The sequence below is a fragment of the Elephas maximus genome, chromosome 2 (genome assembly GCF_024166365.1).
Source record: "Elephas maximus indicus isolate mEleMax1 chromosome 2, mEleMax1 primary haplotype, whole genome shotgun sequence".
Taxonomy (NCBI): Eukaryota; Metazoa; Chordata; class Mammalia; order Proboscidea; family Elephantidae; genus Elephas; species Elephas maximus.
Genome location: NC_064820.1, coordinates 2767403 through 2793376, shown reverse-complemented (window position 1 = coordinate 2793376; position 25974 = coordinate 2767403). Strand labels below are relative to the sequence as shown.

The 25974-nt window shown below is 42.4% G+C and overlaps 1 protein-coding gene across 6 annotated transcripts in view; it reads right to left on the bottom strand.

Annotated features, from left to right (window-relative positions):
• Positions 1–25974, bottom strand: part of SEMA5A (semaphorin 5A) — a 553896-nt gene that overhangs the window by 55620 nt on the left and 472302 nt on the right. For all 6 annotated transcript variants that reach the window (XM_049860605.1, XM_049860561.1, XM_049860570.1 and 3 more), the window contains one exon: positions 21020–21167. In XM_049860605.1, coding sequence (XP_049716562.1) covers positions 21020–21167 — 148 coding nt within the window. The remainder of the gene's footprint in view (positions 1–21019; positions 21168–25974) is intronic.

Here is a 25974-nt window from a genome sequence, read left to right as displayed (position 1 = left end):
AGGTTGGAGAGTGGAGGTATGTCTGACCTCCACTTCATGGGAATCAGCTTTGGGCTGATCCTGGTCATTCTCACCCCTGAAGTTAGACAAGTTCTAACACTGCTATTATTATTTCACTGTTTCTTAGATTTTATAGGAGAACTCTTTCATTATAAAAGACAGTAAGAAAGAACCAAAGAGTATGCAAGAATACTGTAACGCACGAAGAATAACCACTTCATTCAAAATATGTTGACAATATTTCCCCAAACCGCCATCCTCTTTAAAAAAATTGATATATACATCTAACACTATGTTCATTTGTTCACTGTCCAACACTTGTCTAGGTGTTGATAACACATGAATGAAAAAAATAGATATTGTCCCTGAATTTAAGATCTTATATATTTTTTGGGGGGGGTATGAAGTTTAAAATATATATTCACCTCCTATTAGTATTAGTATTCCTCTTCAAAACCAAACTAACCCCAAGTTATTACAACACCCATTTCTGTAGGACACTAAACTTTAATTTTTCAAATTTAGAAGCACCTGCTGAGGTTAAAAAATTATGGTAAGAAAGACGTGACTGAAAATGATTGTTTAAAAGTAGTTTACATCAGGATAATGACTATACACACCCCACACAAGCACACACTGAGACACACACACGTGCACACATAGCAATATGTATATATCTATGTTTACCTTACTTCTTTTGAGTAGTAAAATCAACACGAATTTTTTTTCTCTGCAAAAAAAATTTTAAAATATAAAATTGCATTTAAAAATCATTTAAAATGTAAGTTACATGTTTGAAAACATTGACGGAGATATACTATGGAAATATCTAAAGAAAGCTGAGGTAGCTATATTAAACTCAAAATGGAATTTAAAGAAAACATTTCATCAACAAAGAAGAAATCAAGCAATCTATATGATAAAGGGGTAAAGTCACTAAGAAGATAAAGCAATTCTAATTCTAGATGCACCCATTAACACAGCTTCAAAATCTAAAAAAGCAAAAATTTACAGAACCAAAAGGAGAAATAGAAACATCCACAGTCGTTGTTGTTGTTGTTAGGTGCCAGTCAGTTCCGACTCCTAGCAAGCCCGCGTACCACAGAATGAAACACTGCCTGGTCCTGTGCCATCCTCACAATCATTGTTATGCTTGAGCCCACTGTTGCAGCCACTGTGCCAATCCACCTCATTGAGGGTCTTCCTCTTTTCTGCTGACCCTGTACTCTGCCAAGCATGATGTCCTTCTCCAGGGACTGATCCCTCCTGACAACATGTCCAAAGTATGTAAGACGCAGTCTCGCCATCCTTGCTTCTAAGAAGCTTTCTGGCTGTACTTCTTCCAAGACAGTTTGTTCGTTCTTTTGGCAGTCTGTGGTATAGTCAATATTCTTCGCCAATACCTCAAGTCAAAGGTGTCAATCCTTCTTCAGTCTTCCTTATTCACTGTCCAGCTTTCACATTCATATGATGAGACTGAAAATACCATGGCTTGGGTCAGGCGCACCTTAGTCTTCAAGGTGGTATCTTTGCTTTTCAACGCTTTAAAGAGGTCCTTTGCAGCACATTTGGCCAATGCAATGCGTCTTTTGATTTCTTGACTGCTGCCTCCGTGGGTGTTGCTTGTGGATCTGAGTAAAATCCTTGACAACTCCATTTATCATGATGATGTTTATTGGTCCAGTTGTGAGGATTTTTGTTTTCTTTATGTTGAGGTGTAGTCTGTACTGAAGTCTGTGGTCTTTGATCTTCATCAGTAAGTCCTCTGCACTTTCAGTAAGCAGTCATAGTGGGGGATATTAACAATAATAACTAGTCTCCATAACTGATAAAATAAGCAGCCGCAAATCAGTAAGAATATAAAGACCTGAACATAATGCTCTACTGCTCAGAAACATATCTTCCTGGGCTTTTTGAGTGATGTATTCATGCCCTTGCAAGAAGATGAAGCATTTAAGAGCCTAGCTCTGTCTTATCAGGTTTCCTGGGAATAGGATGTCCAGAAGAAGATGCACATGCACATGCATCACCTAAGGCTTGTATTCTAGCCACGTGAATTATATATTTTTCCTCCTCTGCTAAAAAGTAAGTTCCTTGAAGCTATGCATTTTATTGAGCCCATCTGCATGTCTTCCACATGAACAGTCTAGGAGCCTCCCAGCATAGGAACTTCGGATTCAACGGACATGCTCTGCTTCCAACATTGCTTTCTTAGTGGTATGAGGTCCCCATGTGTCTCTGCTCGCCTCTCCCCCCATATCCAAAAAGAGGCTAACCCAAGACACACCCCAATCCTGTAGACTGAGTCCTGTGTCACCAACATAACTGCCTCCAATCCTGCCCCATAAACAACACAGAGGCAGGACCTACAACACATAGGAAAATCACATCAGATGACAAAGCGGTAAACGATCACACAACACTGGGAATCACGGCCCAGCCAAGTCGACACACATTCCCAGGGGTCACAATTCAATCCACAACAGGTACCATCTGTGGTCTCAGGCATCCATGGGGGTCTCGGAACGTATCCCCCACAGATAAGGGGAACCCCTGTATATGAACCCTACGGGGCAGTTCTGCTCTGTCCTCTAGGGTACTATGAGCTGGAATGGACTCAACGACAGTGGGTTTGGTGTTTGGTACTGTATAAGAAAGACCTGAAAATTCTGCAGCATGTAGGATGGCAGGCTTGAATCAGTAATTGAACTCACTGAGAAGTTCCTTTTCTTCCGCATGTGGAACTATTTAAAAATTAATAGTATCTTAGAAGATCACAGCAAGCATTAGAAAAATTAATTATCAGAGGTGACGTGTGTAACGGGTCAGTTCCTTCCCTCCCCTTCACTTCCAGACGTCAAAGCCTTATCACTAAACCCTATCAGAAGCCGTGAGAAGATATGAGGAAGAAATCAATTAAATAAGCTTCATAATGAAAGCTGCCTGGTGAATATCAGAGGGCTCCTTTTTGATGTCTGGGTTCCATCTGTTTGTCCCGGCTATTTCTGTCTCTGTCTTCAATTTTGAGGGCTCGTGGTTCGTGTCCTTCTGGTTTCATATGCGAAGTCACAGCTTCCTCCTTTCTGCCACAGCGATTTCTCTCTCCCACACGATGACACTAGAGTTCTTTTGAAGATGGCCTTCTAATAGCCCCAGATGGTTCACTGCATGGGGTTAGGACAGACTGGAGTAAAAAAAAAAAAGCTGCGGAAAATGTTCCCCATTGGGACAGCAGTAAAAAGCCTAATAAGAGGGTGGGAAATGTTCCTTCTCACACAGCGTGGCTTAAAAACAAGGCAAGAACACTGCGTGCCGTGAGCCAATTCTACCTTTGAGAGTTTTCACCGCAACCTCTAGTCCATTAAAATCAGAGCCTCGTGTGATTCTGAAGTCACGTCGACCCAGAAAAAATATACCGTGGAGTGAAATGAAGAAAATGAAATGTTCTAAGAGGGTCAGGTATCACGGGAATATCACTGAACCCCAGAGCAAAACAATAAGCATTGTTTTCACTGATATCTCAAGGCTTCTTAGCGTAACCATGCATTTTTAAGGGGAAACACTAATGAAAAATCTAAATATGGCAGAAGCTGCTTGTATTCTTTCTTGCAATCTCATAGAAGAGTTCTGAACCAGGCCATAGGAGGAGTCCCTTGGTGGTGCAAGCAGTTAACACGCTTGGCTACTAACTGAGAAGTTGGAGATTTGAGTCCACCCAGAGGAGCCTCAGAAGAAAGGCCTGGCAATCTACTGCTAAAAAAACCAGCCACTGGAAACACTGTGGAGCGCAGTGCTACTCTGACATACATGGGATCACAATGAGAGTCAACTTGATGGCAACCAGTTAAAGGGACAGTCCATGGGAAAAGAGAAACCAGGGCATCTGTGAAAAATATTCAGTGTTTTAAAACCGTTTTTTTATGTTCCAACATCTGTTCCTCCTTCTTTAGTTAATTACAAGTTCCTTTGAAAATTATTATGTATGTGAATTGTTTTAACATCAGAAATTATACATGCTCAATAATAGCATGGAAGCTATACAGATGAAATAATAAAAAAAAAAAAAATGAGAACCGCAAATCTTAAGCAAAACACAAATTAAAAGAGATTGTTGATATAATTAAACATTTATGTTACTTCTCCAAAAGAATGAACTCCTGTCAAGAGCCAAAACTGATGAAAATTACAGTGGTCAAAACTTACTTTTATATCTTCTAGCTGAATCTGTATACTTGTAAACTCTCCCTACAACATACCCCATCTTTGTTAATCGAAAATCAGTATTAAAGGTAGTGCGAACAGTTAATCGTCTGACTACCAGACAGAAGGTTGGTCATTCGAACCTACCCAGGAATGTCTTGGAAGAAAGGCCTGGCAATCTGCTTTCAAAAGACCACAGCCTTGAAAACCTACGGCGCACAGTTCTGCTCTGACACACGGTGTCTTCATGAATTGGAACTGACTTGGCAGCAACTAACGACAACACTAAGGAAGTAATATTAAATATCGATATTAAAGGAAACCCTCCATGAGATGGATTGGAATGGTGGCTGAAACAACGGACTCAAACATATCAACAATTGTGAGGATGGCACAGGACTGGGGAGCGTTCGTTCTGTAGTACATGTGGTTACCATGAGTCTGAGCCAACTTTGTGGCAACTAACAACAACAGCAACGTTAAAGGTGTATTGTCTATGACAGCACCGACAAAGAAAGATCAGCCAAGGAAGGAACCGGTACGAGGAGTGTTCTGCTTTAAGCTTCACAAGTGAAGACTCTTTCCTGAGTTGTAAGCAGGGACCCTGCTTCTTTTATTCACCCTAGTATCCGCAGAGCCCATCCCAGGGTGGATGTTTAATACTTATTAATTAAGTGCTGTTGCTGTTGTTAGGTGCCATCCAGTCGGTTCCAACTCATAGTGACCCTACAGGACAGAGGAGACCTGCCCCATAGGGGTTCCAATGAGCGGCTGGTAGATTCGAACTGCCAACCTTTTGGTTAGCACCCGAGCTCTTAGCCACTGCACCACCAGGGCTCCACTAGTTAAATAGTGGAATGAAAATGGATAACAAAACAAGGCGCTCAGATTCTAGCCACAGAAGTGTGAGCTCAGACAAGCAACTATGAAGACTGTGACGTGTACAGGTTTTGCAAACCTGAGTAAACCAAATGAGGACTATACTCCCACCAGCACAATCGATTAAAGTAGATGACAAAGGCATTCGGTCAGAGTGACATCTTCCAGCGTCTTAGTCTCCTGGGGCTTCCAGAATAGAAACACAAGTGAGTGGCTTTAAAGAACAAAAATTTATTATCTCACAGTTCAGGAGGCTAGAAGTCCAAATTCGGGCCACTGGCTCTAGAGGAAGGTCCTTCTTTTTCTATTTCAGCTTCTAGTAGCTGCCAATCCTTGGCGTTCCTGGGCCTGTAGATGTGACTGTCTCCGCTGTCCGTCTTCCCCTGTGTGTGTCTTTGTGTCTGTTCTGCACTTTTTATAACTCACAGGTGGTTAAGACTAGGACCCACCCTACTTGGACAGGACCTCATTAAAATCACAAAAGACAAATGAATTCTTAAACAGGGACATATTTACAGGTATGGGGTTAGGATTTCAACACATATTCAATTCATAATACCCCCCCTCCTTTTTTTTTTTGATTGTCAATTTATTTGATTTTTGGAGAGGGTTTTAGAAATGAGGCACTATGTTGGCCTCTACAATGTGGCTCCCACAAGCCTCGTCCATACTTGGGTGAGTACAGTTACTATTCAGGTTAACTACAGGTCTCAGATGGGGACAGCAGGGTGGGCAGAAGGCTATTCTCACCTAGTCATAGCCCAGCTGCCACAAGGCATGGAAAATCCTTCTGGAACCATGGCCACAGCCTGGAGCAGCATGCCAGGTGCAACTATGATTTTAAAAAAGTAGAGGGAGACTGAATCCACCCAAAGATGCAAACACAGGTGCTCATGGCTGGTACCACAAACTGCATGCCAGGATGTGAAGTCCACAGCTCCATGTGAGAGGGACACCATCGCTCAGAGCCCACCACTGAAGAGTCAGCCTGGCCAGATGACCTACTCACTATAAATATATGTGAACCAGCAACATCACTCCAGGAGAATATTCCCTTTTATCTGCAGTGGCAAGTACCTGGTACAACCAGAGGTATATAAGGTATACTTCAGAAATGGATGAAATACCAGAGCTCAAATTGGAGGGAACATTAAATTCACAAAGTGGGCCACTGCGCATTCTCTGTATAATTCATGATTAGCCCAGAACTCTCTGCAGGACTACAACAAAATCGTTCTTGTTGTTAGGGGCCATGAAGTAGATTTTGACTCACAGTGACACTATGCACGACAGAACGAAACAATGCCCGGTCCTGTGCCATTCTCACAATTGTTGCAACCACTGTGTTGATCCATCTAATTGAGGGTCTTCCTCTTTCTCACTGACCCCCTACTTTACCAAGCGTGATGCCCTTCTCCAGGGACTAATTCCTCCTGATGACATGTCCAAAGTACATGAAATGAAGTCTCACCATCCTTGCTTTCAAGGAGCATTCTGGCTATACTTCTTCTGAGACAGACATGTTCGTTCTTCTGGCAGTCCAACACTATAATTCAAATGTATCAATCCTTCTTCGGTCTTCCTTATTTGTTGTCCAGCTTTCCCATGTGCACGAGGCAACTGAAAATATCATGGCTTCAGTCAGGCGCACCTTAGTCCTCAAAGGGACATCTTTTCTTTTCAATACATTAAAGAGGTCTTTTGCAGATTTTCCCAGTGCAATACTGATGTCTATAAAGCAAGCCTCAATAAATTTAAAAAGATTGACATTATAAGTATTTTTTCTGACCAAGGTGAAGTGAAATTACAAATTAGTAACACAAAGAAAGCTGGAAAATACACAAGTATACAGAAATTAAATAACACACCATTAAACAGTCAATGGGTCAAGGAAGAAACCAGAAAATACTTAAAGTCAAATAAAAATGAAAGCACAATATACCAAAACTTATGGGATGTAGTGAAGAAAATCCTCAGAGGGAAATTTATAGCAATTAATGCCTACTTGAAAAAAGAGGTAAGATATCAAATCAGTATGTTAACTCTCCAACTTGAGGAATTAAAAAAAAGAACAAACTAATCCTAAAGCTACCAGAGGAAGGAAACAACGAAGATCAGAGATAAATGAAGTAGAGAATAGAAAATCAAAAGAAAGAATCCACAAAACCAGAAGTTGGTTCTTTGAAAAGATGCATAAAATTGATGAACCTTTAGCAAGACTGACAAAGAAAAAAAGAGAAAAGATGCAAATAACCAAAATAAGGAATAAACCTGGAGACATTACAACCTATGCAGTAGAAATAAAAAGAATTAGAATACTATGAACAGCTGTACACAAACAAATAAATGCAGCAGTCGAGAAATCAAATGACTTATTGAATTGGACAAATCTGTTCCAAAAGACCTTTAAAAGCAAAGATACCACTTTGAGGACTAAGGTGTGGCTGACCTAAGCCATGGTATTTTCAGTCACCTCATATGCATGTGAAAGGGGGACAATGAATAAGGAAGACCTAAGAAGAATTGACGTCTTTGAATTACAGTGTTGGCAAAGAATATTGAATATAGGTTCGCTATGAGTTTGAATTGACTCGAGGGCAACAGGTTTGGTTTGTCTCTTTTATTTTTTTGGTATGGACTGCCAGAAGAATGAAGAAGTCTGTCGTAGAAGAAATACAGCCTGGGCACTCCTTAGAAGTGAGGGTGGCAAGACTTTGTTTCACGTTCTTAGGATGTGTTATCAGGAAGTTTCAGTTGCTGGAGAAGGACATTATACTTGGTAAGGTAGAGGGTCAATGAAAAAGGAGGAAAACCGTCAATGAGATGGATTGACACAGTGGCTGCAACAATGGGCTCAAACATAGCAACAATTATGAGGATGGTGCAGAACTGGGCAGTGTTGTGTTCTGTTGTACACAGAGTGGCTATGAGTCAGAACCGACTTGTCAGCACCCAACAACAACAATACACCAACAAACTTGGTAACTTATACCAAATAGACAAATTCTTAGAAGCACACAACTTGCCTAAACTGACTCCTGATGAAATAGAAAATCTCAACACACCCATAACAAGTGAAGAGATTGAATAAATGTTCTAAAACCTCCCAACAACAACAGAAAGTCCTGGACCAGATGGCTTCATTGGGGAATTCTTCCAAACATTTAGAGAAGAATGGATACCAGTCCTTTTCAAACTCTTCCAAAAGGTAGAGAAGAAAAATATTCCTTAATTCTTTCTGTGAAGCCAGCATTACCTTGATACCACAGCCAAACAAAGGCACCAAAGAAAAGAAAACTAGAGGTCAAAATTCCTCTTACGACTATAGATGCAAAAATTTGTAACAAAATACTAACAGAATCCAACGCATATTAAAAGAGTCATACACTGCAGTGCAATGGTTTATCTTATACACAGTCTTTCTGGCCCTGGCTTTGTAGTTCTGTCAAGATGATTTGCTAGGCCACAATCTTGCATAAGGATTATTTAGTCTACCATGCAAATAGGTTGTATAAAAACACCCAGTAGGATTAAGTGACCTTGTGAGAATTGGTCAATTAGTATGCAAGTTAAGTGACTGTGGTCTACAGAGGGAATTGGTCAGTTTGTGGTCCTTGTGGGAGGACCATGCCTTGAAATTGACAAGGAGTAGGCTTACATTCGAGCCAATTCCACAGAGGTTGAGGGGGACCTCACTACCATCAACAAGAGCCCGGAGCAGAGCGCATCTTTAGACCTGGGGTCTCTGAGCTGGGAACCTCCTAGACATAGGAGAAAGAGAGCTATAACACTGGATGGTGAGACACAGCATGAGATGGCATGAGATGAAGATACGAAGTGGTAACCACAGTAGAGCTTGATGGCAAAGAAATGGTGGTAGCAGTACGAGTAATGAGAATGAGGAGACTGGTGTGACTGGCTGTAGTGGGCTTGCTGATCCATGGAGTGAGAGGAAGCTGAATGCCTTTCAGACAGAAGGCTTGCTGATAGAGGGGGGTGCATTCAGGCACTTGTCAGTGGACCTGAAAGAGGTGTAACCCTTGACCAAGGAGGGCAGAGGCCAAGAAGACGCTGAGGGCTATCTTGGTTGGAAGCTATCCTGATTGAAGAACTGTATCCTGTTACTTCCAAAGTTGACCCTGGCCCCAGGTTGTAGCCTGTTACTCCCCCAATAAGCCACATATTGTCGGTATGGTCTGGAGTTCTGTGGCCATTGCAATGAATTATGGAACCCAGCAGAGAAGATGAGAGTGCTGAGGGGATGACAGCTGGTGTCAGAAATGATAAAAAGGTTGGCGAGAGGAGGTATGTCCAACCTCCACCTCACAGGAATCAGCTTTGGGCTGATCCTGATTCTCTTTCCTCCTTGTGAATGCGGGTGAAGTGTGACGCTAGTAGATTACATACACCATGACCAAATGGGATTTATTACAGGAATTCAAGGATGGTTCAACATTAGAAAATCAATAAATGTAATGTACACATCAACAGAACCAAAAAAAGAAACACACGATCGTTTCAATCAACACAGAAAAAGCATTTGAAAAAATTCAACAGGTTTTCTTAATAAAAGGACTCAACAAGATAGGAATGGACAGTAAGTTCCTCAATATGATTAAAGGTCTCTATGAAAAACCAACAGCCAATACTAAATGGAGAAAGATTGAGAGCTTGCCCCTTAAAATCGAGAACAAGACAAGGGTGTCTGTTCTCACTACTCCTACTTAATATTGTATTGGAGGCCCTAGCCTGAGCAATAAGGCAAGAAAATGACATAAAAGTCACCCAAATTGGAAAGGAAGAAGCAAAATTATTGCTATTTACAGATGACATGATCCTGTATATAGAAAATCTCAAAGAATCTACTAAAAAGCTTCTAGAGCTAATAGAAGTTAGCGAAGTTGAAAGGTACAAGGTCAGCACAAAAATAAGTTGTATTTCTATACACCAGCAATGCGAAATCTGAGAAGGAAATTAAGAAAACAATTCCATTTACAATAGCATGTAAAATAATAAAATACCTAGGAATAAACTTAACCTGGCATGTGAAAGACTTTTACAATGAAAGTCATAAAAAACTGCTGAAAGAAACTAAAGACTTAAGTAAATAGACACCCCATGTTCACAGATTGAGAGACTCAATATAGTTTAGATGTCAATACTACCCAAAGCGATCTATAGATTTAATGCAATCCTGATCAAAATTTCAACAACCACCTTTATAGAAATGGAAAAACCAATTCTCAATTTTATATGGAAAGGCAAGAAGTCCTGAATAGCTAAAGCAATTCTGAAGAAGAACGAAGTAGGACTTACACTCCTTGAATTCAAAACATACTATACGGCTAGAGTAATCCAAAGAGTCTGGTACTTATATACCAGTAGACACAGAGACCAACAGAACAGAAATGATAGTCGAGAAATAAACCTATGTCCGGCCATGAAGTTTTCAACTGCCTCATATACACGTGAAAGCTGGACAATGAATAGAGAAGACTGAAGAAGAATTGACGCCTTCGAATTGTGGTGTTAGCAAAGAATGTTGAATATACCATGGACTGCCAAAATAATGTACAAATCTGTCTTGGATGAAGTACAACCAGAATGTCCTTGGAAGCAAGGATGGCAAGACCATGTCTCACATACTTTGGACATGTTATCAGGAGAGATCGGTCCCTGGAGAAGGACATCATGCTTGGAAAAGTAGAGGGCCAGCAAAAATGAGGAAGACCCTGAATAAGATGGATTAACACAGTGGCTGCAACAATGAGTTCAAGCATAACAATGATTCTAAGGATGGTGCAGGACGGGGAGTGTTTTGTTCTGCTATGAATAGGGTCCCTGTGAGTTGGGACTGACTGGATGGCACCTAACAACAACAACATCAGTGGTCAACCAATTTTCAACAAGTGTGCTGTTATGGATTGAACTGTGTCCCCCAAAAATGTGTGTCAACTTAGCTAGCTATGATTCCCAGTACCGTGTGGCTGTCCTTCGTTTTGTGATCTGATGTAATTATCCTATGTGTTGTAAATCCTTACCTCTGTGATGTTAATGAGGCAGTTATGTTAATGAGACAAGTAGAATCTATAGGATTATGTTGTACCTTGAATCAGTCTGTTTTGAGATATAAAAGAGCGAAGCAAGCAGAGAAGAGAGGAACCTCATTACCACGAGGATGTAAGAGCCAGGAGTGGAGCCTATCCTTTGGATCTGGGGTTCCTGCACTGAGAAACTCCTAGACCAGGAGAAGATTGATGACAAGGACCTTCCCTAAGAGCTGATAGAAGGAGAAAGTCTTCCTCTAAGGAGGTGCCCTGAATTTGGACTTCTAGACTCCTAAACTGTGAGAGAATAAATTTCTGTTTGTTATAGCCATCCACTTGTGGTATTTCTGTTATAGCAGCACTAGATAGGAATCCTAGAGCTATGACCACTAAGCAAAAGGTCGGCAGTTCAAATTCACTAGCTGCTTCCTGGAAACCCTATGGGACAGTTCTACTCTGTCCTATAGGGTTGCTATGATTTGGAATCGACTCAACACAAGTGTCCATTAACAAATGAATGGATAAACAAAATGCGGTCCATCTATACAACGGAATACTACTCAGCCATAAAGAGAAACGAAGTCCTGATACATGCTACGGCGTGGATGGACCTAAAAGACAGAGGTCTGCCGGGAGGCGCATAAGGAAAAGAATAGTCTCTAAAATTTTTAAAAGTAACATCTATCAAGGCTTTGCGCTTAAAAAGCCAGAATGAATTACTTATTTTTTAACAGTTACATGTCTGGCATCTTTTCAAACAGACTTGGGTTCTTTCAGTCAAGTAAGTGTTATACCTATAAAGAAATCTGTTCTATAAAGGGTTTTTTAACTCACCACCATTTAGTGAAAGTTATTACGATTGAGAATACTGGTATTATGTTTCTGTAAGTAAATTTTAGATATTTTAATGTCAAGTATCGGAGAATCTTTATCACGTATAAAGGAAATATCTCTGTGTGGGAGGTCACTTGTCAGTTTAATAGCAGAAAACCACTATTCAGGAAAGCTTCTATCAATTCGCTTTGCAATCACTGTATTTTAATTTTTGTAAGCAGAAAAAAATATTTTTCTGTAAAGCAAAAGAAGTCTGTAGAACTTCTTTCAATAGTATAAATAAAACATTTTTTTGAAATACTCCAAATTTATGGCACCAATTGCAACCTTGGAGATTGTAGATGATTATTTATATGTCCTGGAGGCAAACTCTGGATGGATTAATTCCTATAATCCATCATTTTTCTTTTCTCTCCATCTGTGTCATGCATCATTTTTTACACTTGATTGCAGAAATGTCAGTGCTAAATTTCAGGAAACTTCCATTTTTGTGGCCATGCTCTATGCTGCCTGATTATACGTCCCGATATTAACTTTTCAAAACACTCAAGCCTCTTTTAACAAAATGTGGATTTTTTTTTTTACTCTGACAATCCTTCATATCTCTAAGCTCTTCACTGAGACATCTCCCAAGAACAGAAAGCCAATTCTGCATCCCACCTTATGAAGATGCAATATCAAGTTTCACCTGGCAGACCAACCATTAATCATTGCCCTGGCAGAGGGAAATCTGGGAATATAGGTGAATGCATGCAGAGGCCACAGCGTGATGGAGCACGCCCACTGTGGCCTCCTTGAGGAAGGTCAACATCTCCTGTTTAGCTTTCACAGGCACCAAACAGATGACAATCCTTAGATCGGCTCCATCAGATACACTGCAACAACAACAGCATTGCTAAGGAAGAACCTGTCTTGCAATATCAGATGCTGCGTGTTATTTGCGCCACTTGTCTGCCAGATTTTCGTGCTGTAGTGGCTCATGTGTTGCTGTGATGCTGGAAGCTGTGCCACTGGTACTTCAAGTACCAGCAGGGCCAAACAGGGTGGACGGGTTTCGGCAGAGCTTCCAGATGAAGACAGAGTAGGAAGAAAGGCCTAGTGATCTAACTCTGCATGTCAACCAATGAAAATACCATGGATCAGAACAGAGCATTCTCTGATATAGTGCTAGAAGATGGGTCCCTAGGTTGGAAGGCACTCAAGATACATGGTGGCCACAACAATGGACTCAACAATTCCAACAACTGTGAATATGGCGCAGGACCGGGTGGCGTTTTGTTCTGTTGTCCATGGGGCCGTCATAAGAGGGAGCTGACTCAATGGTAACTAACAATAACAACAAATGCTATTTGAGGTGCATCTTCCATTGAAGGGTCCCTATTCAGTTAATATCAGAGCCACTGACTCAGGAGGGCACATTTTGAACAAGCCTGTCTACCTGTTTCTTGTCATTTTTTTCTTTAATTGACTATGTAAAGGCATTCGACTGTGTGGATCATAACAAATTATGGATAACATCGATGTCTTAGGCTGGGTTCTCTAGAAAAACAAAACAAAAACAAAACCACTGAAGCGTGTGTGGGGGTGTGCGTATACATATATATGTATATATATATAGAGAGAGAGAGATTTATATCAAGGGAACGGTTCACACAGTTTTAGAGGCTGGAATGTTCCAATTTCACAGGTAAGGATGGAGGCGTCCCTTGACTCACACAGCTGCAAGGGCTGGAGAACCCAAGATCGGCAGGTCAGACAACAGGCCTCTGATTCACAGACTGCAGAGGCTGACAAATCCCAAGATCGGCAGGTAAGCTGGCATGCCCATGGCTCACAGAATGTGGAGATTGACTAATGCCAAGATCAGCAGGTAAGTTGCTAGTTCAAGCCCCAAGAACCAGAGGCCAAATGAACAGCAGCCAGCTACAGAATTCAGAGCCAGCAAAACCCCACAAGCTTTGACAAAAAGTCCACCTCACTGGAGCCCTGGTGGTGTAGTGGTTAAGAGCTCAGCTGGTAATCAGAAGGTCGGCAGTTTGAATCTCCCATCCACTCCTTGGAAACCCTACAGGGCAGTTCTATTCTGTCCCTGTAGGGTTGCTATGAGTCAGAATAGACTCGATGGCAATGGATTTTTTTTGGATATTGGATGCAGGCCACAACCCCAAGGAAACTCCCTTTCAACCGATTGACTACTCATAGTGGATCCCATCATGGAAGTGATTACATCATTACATCATTACATACCATGGAAACCCTGGTGGCGTAGTGGTTAAGTGCTACGGCTGCTAACCAAAGAGTCAGCAGTTCGAATCCGCCAGGTGCTCCTTGGAAACTCTATGGGGCAGTTCTGTCCTATAGGGTCACTGTGAGTCGGAATTGACTCGGCGGCACTGGGTTTCACTGGGTTTATGCCTGTCATACTATATCATAAGTGCCAGACCACTGAGAATCATGGCCCAACCAGTTGACACACAACCTTAATGATCACAATTTTGAAGAAAGGGAATTCCAGACCACTTAGTTGTGCTCATGAGGAACCTGTACTTAGACTAAGAGGCAGCTGTTCGAACAGAACAAGGGAATACTGCCTGGTTAAAATCAAGAAAAGTGTTTGTTAGGGTTGTATCCTTTCACCATACTTATTCAATCTGTACGCTGAGCAAATAATTCGAGAAGTTGGACTATATGAAGAAGAATGTGGCATCAGGATTGGGGGAAGACTCATTAACAACTCGTATTATGCAGATGACACACCTTGCTTGCTGAAAGTGAAGAGGACTTGAAGCACTTACTGATGAAGATCAAAGATCACAGCCTTCAGTATGGACTGCACCTCAACATAAAGAAAACAAAAATCCTCACAACTGGACCAATGAGCAACATCATGATAAACAGAGAAAAGACTGAAGTTGTTAAAGACTTCATTTTACTTGGATCCACAATCAACACCTCTGGAAGCAGCTGTCAAAAAAGATGCATTGCATTGGGCAAATCTGCTGCAAAAGACCTTTTTAAAGCGTTGAAAAGCAAAGATGTCACCTTGAAGACCTGACCCAAAAAAAGCCATGGTGTTTTCAATCAACTCCTGTGTGTAAGAAAGCTGGACAATGAATAAAGAAGACCGAAGAACAATTTACGTCTTCAAACTGTGGTGTTGGCAAAGAATATTGAATATACCATGGGCTGCCAAAAGAAAGAACAAATCTGTTCGTTGGAAGAAGTACAACCAAAATGCTCTTTAGAAGCAAGGATGGCAAGACGATGTCTCATATACTTTGGACTTGTTATCAGGTGAGATCAGTCCCTGGAGAAGGACATCATGCTTGGTAAAGTAGAAGGTCAGTGAAAAAGAGGAAGACCGTCAGATGGATTGACACAGTGGCTGCAACAATGGGCTCAAGCATTTCAACGATTGTGAGGACAGCGCAGGACCAGGCAGTGTTTCATTCTGTTGTACACACGGTCACTGTGAGTCGGAAATGATTTGACAACATCTAACAACAACAACATGGTGACCCCATCTGTGCAGAGGAGAACTGCTCTGTAGGGTTTTCAACGTCTGTGACCTTTCACAAGCAGACCTGAGGTACCTCTGGGTAGGCTTTCCGTTAGTAGTTGAGTGTTTAACTGTATGAGTCACCCAGGACTACCTTTCTCTGTCTTTTCTGTGTATATATGTATTCATCTACTCATCCACCTACCCATTCATCCATCTACCCATCTATATCTAAAATCTTCAACTACGTAAGTTCATGAAACTCTTGAAGGCCCTGCAGCGTAGTTGGAAGGGGCCCGCCCTCCCTGCTTGCCCTGCCAGTGTCTTCTTTTTTTTTTTTTTATTGTGGTTTAAGTGAAAGTTTACAAATCAAGTCAGTCTCTCATACAAAAATTTATACACACCTTGCTATATACTCCTAATTGCTCTCCCCATAATGAGACAGTACACTCCTTCCTTCCACGCTGTCTTTTCGTGTCCATTCGGCCAGCTTCTGACTCCCTCTGTCCTCCCATCCCCCTTCAGACAGGAGATGCCAACATAGTTTCATGTGTCTACTTGATCCAAGAAGCTCACTCTTCACCAGTATCATTTTCTATCCCATTGTCCAGTCCAATCCCTGTCTGAAGAGTTGGCTTTGGGAATGGTTCCTGTCTTGGGCTAACAGAAAGTCTAGGGACCATGACCACCGGGGTCCTTCTAGTCTCAGTCAGACCATTACGTCTGGACTTTTTACAAGAATCTGGGGTCTGCATCCCACTGCTCTCCTGCTCCTTCAGGGGTTCTCTGTTGTGTTACCTGTCAGAATAGTCATCAGTTGTAGCCAGGCACCATCTAGTTCTTCTGGTCTCAGGCTGATGTAGTCTCTGGTTTATGTGGCCCTTTCTGTCTCTTGGGCTCATAATTACCTTGCATCTTTGGTGTACTTCATTCTCCTTTGGTCCAGGTGGGTTGAGACCAGTTGATGTATCTTAGAGGGCCGCTTGCTAGCGTTTAAGACCCCAGATGCCACTCTCCAAAGTGGGATGCAGAATGTTATCTTAATAGATTTTATTATGCCAATTGACTTAGATATCCCCTGAAACCATGGTCCCTAAACCCCTGCCCCTGCTACACTAGCCTTCAAAGTGTTCAGTTTATTCAGGAGACTTCTTTGCTTTTGGTTTAATCCAGTTGTGTTGACCTCTCCGGTACCGTGTGTTTTCCTTCCCTTCACCTAAAATAGTTCTTGTCTACTGCCTAACTGGTGAAAACCCCTTTCCCTCCCTTCCTCCCCCCCTTGTAACCTTCAAAGAATATTTTCTTCTCTGTTTAAACTATTTCTTATAATAGTTCTTATAATAGTGGTCTTATATAATATTTGTCCTTTTGCAACTGACTAATTTCACTCAGCATAATGCCTTCCAGATTCCTCCATGTTATGAAACCTTCCATGGATTCATCATTGTTCTCAGTGTCTTCTTTTGTTCTGTGAGGAGGTGTCATTCCAGCTCCCTGTGGGACATGATTAAGTGACAGCCTTGGAATCTTGGACCGCAACTCAGTGAACGTGCAATTCACTTCCAACCAAATGTCTTATTTGCAAGAACGTGTTTTTGAATAGCTTTTTGAAATCTTGCAAAATAACTTTTGAAATAAAATCTTAAACTATCAAACAGTTTTTGCATCATTGAATTGCTCAAAATTAGAGAAACTGTATCAGTGTCAGAAGCTGGGGTCTGAAAAATTTCTTGAAATACAATTTGTCTAAGTGTCCTTTAAAATATCACCAATTTAAGAACGTAATTGGTTTCTATTTTTCCAAGTACAAAAATAAAAAGTAAGTGGCTTGGAGTTTTTAAAAGCCTTAAGTTTGATTCTGAACCCTAATTCTAAAAAAGAGCAGTGATATTAAGCCAGAAGAAGGCTTTTTAAAAAATGAAGGCTGTGTGAACCTAAAGAATGTTTTGGTTTTACTAGTGTGGTCCTTAGTAATTGAGCTAGCTCGTATGTTACTGGCCTGAGGCAAGCTGAGCTTTCTCAGAAAGACGACTGCAGACGAAACAAATGTACAATGCGACTGTTTGGGCTTTTTAATCAATCAGGTAGTGAGGGTGTGGAATATTAGTGCTAGTAGGCTAATCTCACAATTCTCGTCCCTGTATTTCCCAAGGAGGCCACAGCATCCTGGATTTTTTATGAACCTTGGAGTCAGAAGACCTAGGCCGAGTGCTTGGCCTTGCCACCTGGAGGGCTTCAGGTACAGAGCTGGGTTTCTCTGGGGCTCGATTTTCCCATGTGAAAAACCAGGATTCCATGAGATAGCGTTTCCCAAAGCATCCTGCAAACCTTACTGAGCTAACAAAAACGAGGTAGTTGGAGGAGTCTCTGGGTGGTGCAAATGGTTAACTACCAGCTGGAAGGTTGGCAGTTCAAACCCACCCGGGGCACCTAGGAAGAAAGGCCTGGAGATCTGTTTCCAAGAGGTCACAGCCTTAAAAACCCTATGCAGTGGTTCTACTCTGCCCACACAGGGTCACCATGAGTCAGAATCTACTTGACAACAACAATAACTGGCTCAAAAATGAAGTACTTTGTAATACTGTCATTGTTTTATGCTTCATAATCTATTTAAACTTCTAACTGCCAGGTTTCCCTTTCTCCTAAATTTATCCACAGTGTCATTATTTTGACCCAAAATAATTGTAGGGCATCAATCCACTTTGATTCTTTCACGGAGAGTCCCCTGGGCAACGTGTATTGATTTTAATGTCCTTCCTCTTGGCCCTCAAGACTTCTGTGCTCTGGGTCCTTCTGTATCCAGGAAGCAAATATCTATCCCATCTCCCTGTTGATACCTTTAATCATTGCTTTAGGTCAACTATTTCATACTTGGTGTGATACTTCAAGAAGGAACACAGTGTTGGCAATATGAAATCTGTTCCTGTTCTTGAAACACCCTTGCTCTATCTGGTGCAGCCTTATAGCTCTGCTGGTTAACACAGCTGCTAGATCTTTGAGCAAATTTTGGCTCACATTACATTGAGAAGTAATGCTACTTAGACAACATTTTACATCTTTTTCTCTTTTGTGTGTTGCAATTTTCAACAATGAATTAAGATCCACGTTGCAAGTTTATCTTCAATTGATTTCTGTGCTCGTGATACTACACTAAATGGTACTCACATGTTGGCTGTAATTATATGATTGTGATGTTCTGAAAATCAAGGCTGCTAATGACTGAGAGGGAGCCCTGGTGGCACAGTGGTTATGAGCTACAGCTGCTAACCAAAAGGCGGGCAGTTCGAATACACCAGCCACTCCTTGGAAACACTATGGGGCAGTTCTACTCTGTCCTACAGGGTCGCTATGAGTTGGAATTGACTCGACAGCAATGAGTTTAATGAGTGAGAGAAGTCTTAGAGAAAGATGTAAGCTCTTCTTCCTTTGAAGACACACTTTGTACTAAAGAAGAGTGAGGAAAAGTCAGGTCTTATCGTTTATTACTCAACATTGAGCAGAGAAATTTGGCAAATAGCACCATGTCAGTAAAAGCACTGTGTTCTGAGGACCAGTCCTCTAGTCCTGGCCCTGCCACTCAAGAGCACTTAGAACATGTAGCATGCACATGCACACAGACACACACACAGTGACTATATGAGAAATATGCTGGACTCTTTCCTTAAAATAATTTTTTTCTTTCATCAGGGTGTTTTTAAATGTAATTACTGAAGTTAACTTATAACAAATTTGTGTGAAATGTTTTCTGAGCTCCTGGTCCTGTAAGAAGATCAGTGTAGTCTGGCCCCTCCCCATGGATTCCCAGTAGATGCAGCACGCCTCTACACACAGCTGCAAATCCCTGTCCTCAGACGCCAAGCCACCAGACCCAGAGGAGACAGACGTCAGCAAAGCATGGTCATTACGCTTGAACTGCTCTCCTAGAACGTGTGGATGTTCACAGATTCACCTTCCACATTTACAAAAATAACTTAGTCTGAGCATCTGAAAAGTCAATCAATGGAGCATATACCCTGCTCGGGAAGATTTCTCTTTGCCCAAAGTTAACTGTCTCTATCAACAATGACAGATTCTACTGAAGCTATTTTAACATCCTTGCCAGTGTGAAGGGGAAGAAATCTTGTCGCAAATCCCAGTAACAAACATCTCCTTGGGTCATGTGCAATATGTGACAAAAAACCTCATATTCCTCTTCCTGACTCTGTATTTCCCAAGGCTAGCTGGGCTGTACGGTTTTTGCAGCTGTTATAGACTGAATGGTGTCCCCCCAATATATGTGTTGTAAATCCTGACCCCTATACCTGTGCTTATAATCCCATTTGGTTGTCTTTGTTAAGTTAATGACACAGTATTAGTGTAGGGTGTGTTTTAGGTCAATCTCTTTCGGGATATAAAAGGCAGATGAAGCAAGCAGAGATGGGGAAAGAGAGATGCCACACCACGTGAAGAACACCAAGGAACCGAGGAACAGAAGCTGGAAAGAGACAAGGACCTTCGTCCAGAGCCAACAGACAGAAAAAGCTTTCCTCTAGAGCTGGTGCCCTGAATTCGGACTTCTAGCCTCTTGAAGCATGAAAAAATAAACTTCTGGTACAGCAGCTCTAGATGACTAAGACAGCATCTCATGAAAGAGGCTTTACAGCAGTAAAAATCCCCACTGCTCAGCCTCACAACCCGGGGCTGAAAGGCTGACTCGAGATCTGAGGAAGGAGGCCAGCAGGACCTTCTCATGCTGGACTCCTCCCCCTAGAGCACTCTCCTCTGTCTCTCTGCCACCCCCTCTCTATTGTGCTCAGCACTGTAGGGACGGGGATGTGGGGAAAGTCCACTGGCTGGATATTCTCAGAGACAAATAGGGAGAGGATACGGGACTTTGAAAAGTACTTGCAGGGCTGAGTTTTTTTCTGAGGGTCAAAGTGTTAAAAGAAATATGACCTGCTAAGGCAGAAGAAAAGCAAAGCCATACATTGTCTTTTCTCCCCTCTGACATGTTACCAACTCACTCTGACGAGGGCTCCACCCGTTTCTCAGTCTTGAGAGTCTCAAGTTCACTCTGCATTCTCTGCCTTGGCGTGTCCTGGCACAGAGGCCTTCCAGGGACTAGAGTGAAGCAGGCTGAAGTTGTTGTCATAGCTCAGAATTCAGAGCTGTAAAACCCCTGGGGCACTTCACCCCATGTGTGAAGAGTTAGTTCAAGACAATACCATCCAGTATTGTCTCTAGACGTTCTCATCAGCCAGATAAATCCACGTGATTCACAGCACAGAGTGTTTACATAGCATGCAATGTCTTGGCATGCCGTGTTTACAGAGCATTTACTGTTTGCAAAGCATCTTGCGTCTGTGAGAATCTAACATTTTCACCAGAATACCTAGTGTGTTCAGAGCACCTAGTGTGCAGAGCACCTAGTGTGTGCAGAACACCTAGTAAGGTACAGAGCATCCAGTGTGTACACATGTTGTGTGTGCAGAGCACTGAGTGTTTGCAGAACACCCAGTGTGTGCTGACTCTGGCATCACAGCTCTGCACCGTGCTGTGGAGTGAGGAGGAAGCTACTCACCACGTTACAGCCTGCACAGTCTGGCCCATTCTCGCAGGTCCTGTGGCGAGCTTGAATGCCGCCCCCACACTGGGCCGTGCACCGTTCCCAAGGACCCCAGCCTGTCCAGAATACGTGTGGGGGGCACAGCAAATGTTCATTGCAGTATCTGTGATGAGGAAACCAAGAGGAAACAGAAACTGCTTAATGCAACGTGAGGCCACGGACCTTCCCGCTCCATCGCTTCACAGATGCTGAACACGTGGGCATGCTCTGTGTGGGGGCTCTGTGTTCTGAGTGGTGGCACAGGAGAGGAGGCAGATGTGACATTGGCCATGCGCGTGTACACAGACAATGGGATGCACAGAAGACAATGAGGAAAATACTAAACTCACAATGCAGGATGGATCTTCCTGTGCAGCCAGTTAAAGGAGAAACAAACAAAACAAAACCCTTCAATAGACACCCAGAAATGACGGCATATAGAAAGACATCCCTACTGATCACGGGTCTCGTAGACATGTACATTAACAGATCAAGTGGCCTACAGATACACAACCAGCAAGGCGTTATTTGGAATTCATTTCTCTTCCTTGAATCGAATATGTCTTGGAGTTCTCTTAGCATAAGTTAAAGAAAAGTTAAAGCATGATTTTAGCATGGAGCATTTAGCTATATATGGCTTAGGTTCCTGCATTTTTATATTTTCTTGTGGGCTGTCAGAATGCTTTGAAAAAAACCTTAATTTGAAAGACCACAAGTTATACAAAAAGAGCCAATTTCCCATTTACAAATATTAGTCCTATTTCTCCATGATTAAATATACTTCTGTACCTCTACATAGATACCAGATTGCCAATTTTTAGTCAAATATCCAAGGCTGCTTGCCCACATGATCAGTGAAAGCTCCTTTCAGTTTTTAATAATACAAATAAAATGAAGAAGAAAACAACAATAACGACAAGGAGAAAACAGCCTGCCATTCTACTGTTTGTAGCCATAGGGGCTGAGGGCTGATCTGAACAAAGTCAAATTTACTGGGACACCTTTGCTGATTGACAGGACAATTTAGATTCAATAAAAGCCAAAACCAAACCTGCTGCTGTCGAGTCGATTCCAACTCGTAGCGACCCTATAAGACAGAGTAGAACTGCCCCCATAGAGTTTCTAAGGAGCACCTGGTGGATTCAAACTGCCAACCTTTTGGTTAGCAGCCATAGCCCTTAACCACTACGCCACCAGGGTTTCCTTAGATTCAATAGTCTCCTACTAAGCACTAACTTGAGAACATGGGAACAAATCTTTTTCTCATGTCTCAGGCCATCCTCCCTCGGAAGGAAGAGGTGGAGGTGTCCAGCTGCTCAGTGGAGTCAGTCCCCTTTAATGCCATCATGACCAACCCACGCTCAACCCTCAGCACACAGACAAGGGGAACTGGAAAGAGCTCTTCCCAGGTGCAGGGTCCACAATCTGAGACAGACACGAGGCCAGGGCTGCAGGACAGAAAACACTACCCGGCCACACAATATTTCATCACACTGCACCTTACGCAAGCCAAGGAAATGAGTTTCTGGAGTAGAAAATAAGGGCAAATTGTTACCGAAACCAGTAAAAGTAATTTGGGGGGTGTAGTTTCCTGACACGGAGCCCCGGTGGCACAGTGGTTAAGCACCTGACTATTAACCAAAAGGTCAGCTATTCGAACCCTCCAGCCGCTCCCAGGAGAAAGATGTGGCAGTCTGCTTCTGTAAAGATTTACAGCCTTGGGAACCCTATGTGGTAGTTCTGCTCTGTCCTATAGGGTCACTAGGAGTCAGAATCAACTGGATGGCAATGGGTGGGGTGGAGTTTCCTGACAACAAAAGTGTCCACCATTTTTCCATCAAGCTGGGAAAACTTCCAGGAGAATGGGGGTGCTTCAGGAGCAGGTACAAGGATGAATGTAAAAGCAATGCCAAGATGAAGGGTGTCGATATGGTGAGACATCTGGAGTGTCTGGTGGCATTTTGGAAAAGGACGGAAGGTAGAAACAGGAAAAGTGAAGTAAGAAAGTGGACTGAGGAGAAGAGAATACAAAAGGTGACAGTAAGTGGGACGACAGCTTTACGGAACAGAGTAGAAGAGCTTGAACTTTATTAGGAATCAAGGAGGTCCCACAGAGTTCCGGGGACACAGCAGTACCGTCGGAGTTAGACTGTGAAGACTCCCCTCCACTGGGGGTTGGGGGGTCATCTCGCTGGTAGCCCAGAGCCCACCGAGATTGAAGGAGGCCCCATGTCGTAGGGAGCGGCTGAGCCCAGAGACAGGTGAGGTCACCTGCAGGAGGAAGTGATAAACACAAGCCTGACCAGAGGACTTTCCACTGGTGGAAAGGAATTTTGCCCCAGGGTGGAATATGCCCAAAGGCTCACCCATACTTGATTGAGATGATTCAAAAGATGAGATTTTAGGCTCGGAGTTGATTTACAATTTTCTGAGAGGATGTGATGGGGTAAATGTGTTTTGCACGTGGAAAGGACATGGATTTTGGGGGTCAGTGGGTGGAATGTTAAGGATTGAACTGTGTTCTCCAAAAATACATGTTGGAAATCCTAACTCCTATACCCGTGGATGTAATCCCCTTTTGAGAGTGGGTTTTCTTTGTTATGTTAATGAGGCCACATGAGGGTAAAGTTGGTCTGTCTTAATCCAATCACCTTTGAGATATAAAAGGAGCAGATTAAACAGAGAAGGAGCACAAAGGGTGAAGATAACTGCCACATGAAGATCACCAATGAAAAGAAGCAGAAAAGAGACTAGAATGTCCCCCCAGAGCTGACAGAGAGAGAGAGCCTTCCCCTAGAGCTGGAGTCCTGAATTTCAACTTTCGGCCTCCTCGACTATGGCAAAGGAGCTCTGGTGGCACCATCGTTAAGCGGCCAGCTGTTAACCAAGAGGACAGTGTTTTGAACCCACCAGTGTCTCTGTAGTATAAAAGACTTGGCAATCTGCTCCCGTAAAGATTACAGCCTAGGAATCCTTGTGGAGTGGTTCTACTTGTCCTAGATGGTCGCTATGAGTCAGAATCGACTTGACAGTACACAACAACAACAACAAACTACAAGAAAATAAATTTCAGTTTGTTAAAGCTACCCACTTGTGGTATTTGTTATAGCAGCACTAGATAACCAACAGGGAATTTGGTGGCACCAATCCAAGGCAGAGAGATTCCAAGCTAGATAAGTATGATGGTAAGTAAGAGGGAGGAAGGGATCTTCACGGGGTTTGGAGATATGACAACAGTGTGAATGTATAGAATAAAAAAACAGACAAACAGTAGAGTCAAAAGTCCACATATCAGTGTGCAAGTCGGGGAGAGATGGTTGCTGTGTCATGGTGGAAGACGTCTCCAGAGACCCAGGAACCAACCAGGCAAATGGTTTCTCCAAACTTCCACGTTAAGAGCAGCTGTGGAACGGTTAAGGTCTCTGGGTGGTACAAGCGATTTATGCTCATCTACTAACCAAAAGGTTGGTGGTTTGAGCCCACCCAGTGTTTTGACCCATGGAAGAAAGGCTTGGAAATTTGCTTCCACAAAGATTACAGACAAGAAAATCCTATGGGGCAGTTCTACTCTGTCACATGCAGAAGCCATGAGTCAGAATCAACTCCATGGCAATAGGTTTTTGGCATGGAACGGTACAGTCACCACTCCTCTTCATTTTTCCAATTTCTAAGATAAAAGAAACATTGGACTTCCTTCTTAAGGTAGCAGATATACTCTCCCACTGCCTCAGCTCTGGGAGTGGAGGGCGAGTGACACGCTCTTCTATAACCAGGAAAAAGAAGGTGCACTTTTAATTAAAAGAGCATGGCCTCTGAAGAGATGCCAAAACAAAACTGAGAAAACGGTCTGAAAAAGTTTGACCTGTGGATGTACACGCAAACGTGTAGACCTATAGTAACTAAGCCATACTGATGGCTCAGTAAATATTAACACATATATAGGTGCACGGAGTCTTCCAGGAGGAAACTGGCATTTACTTTGGAAATGCATTGAGAAAAAGTGGTCAAGAAAAGTCAGAACATCTGAACTCTCCACATTTCACTCAAATGTCCTGGGTGGTCTCCAGTGTCATCACTAGGCTGGTGTCACCCAGTGTGACAACTCATGGTGTCACTCTGCACAAGGACCTCCTCCCGAACCAGGCCATACAGGGTCCGCAGAAACGTTTATCACCAGTTTCAGTCACAGAATGACATGTGATATATATAGTTGTAAGTTGCTTAAATGTCATATGTCTTAGATTAGATGAATGCTAACAGCAGAATCGTTTTGTAAAATCTTTCTACATTGAGTTACATTATTAATAACTGAACATATGCCTTTTTTGATTTTTCTCCTTCTCCTTGAATTACTACTTCGCTCTCAAAAAGTTATCGATATACATTCACAAATGCTAATTACCACAACATTGTAGCTAAAACCCCAGAAAAACTGACAAAATCAGTGACTAAAAACAACGGCAGCAGTGAAAACAACAGCACGTGCTTGTAGCGAGTGCAGATGAAACCACATGGTTTGAAGCGTCATCGTAATTGGGTAATTATGACAGCTGTGACCAGAGCACATTAGAAGGTTCAAAAAGTAAATTAGCATAGGGTTTTGGCCTTGTAGATACATTGATACATGTAAGCTGGGCTTATGAAAAAGTGTATTTGTTATTATAACTAACTACAAGGATGTTTTTATAAAAAATAATAAATTTCTTCTAAAACACTGCACAAGATTTTATAGACAGTCATTGTGGGGTCACCCTCTCTGGCAGGGTCACTTGGAACAGTCCTCACCCCCCTGCGCCACCCTAGCGATGCCACTGTAGGTTGGACAAGGACAAGGACAGTAGGCTATGTGCCGTTTCCATGCTGACTCACACACATTTAAAGAGTATGAACTTTCCAGACGCCTTGACACTAATTTCAGTTGAAAAAAAACG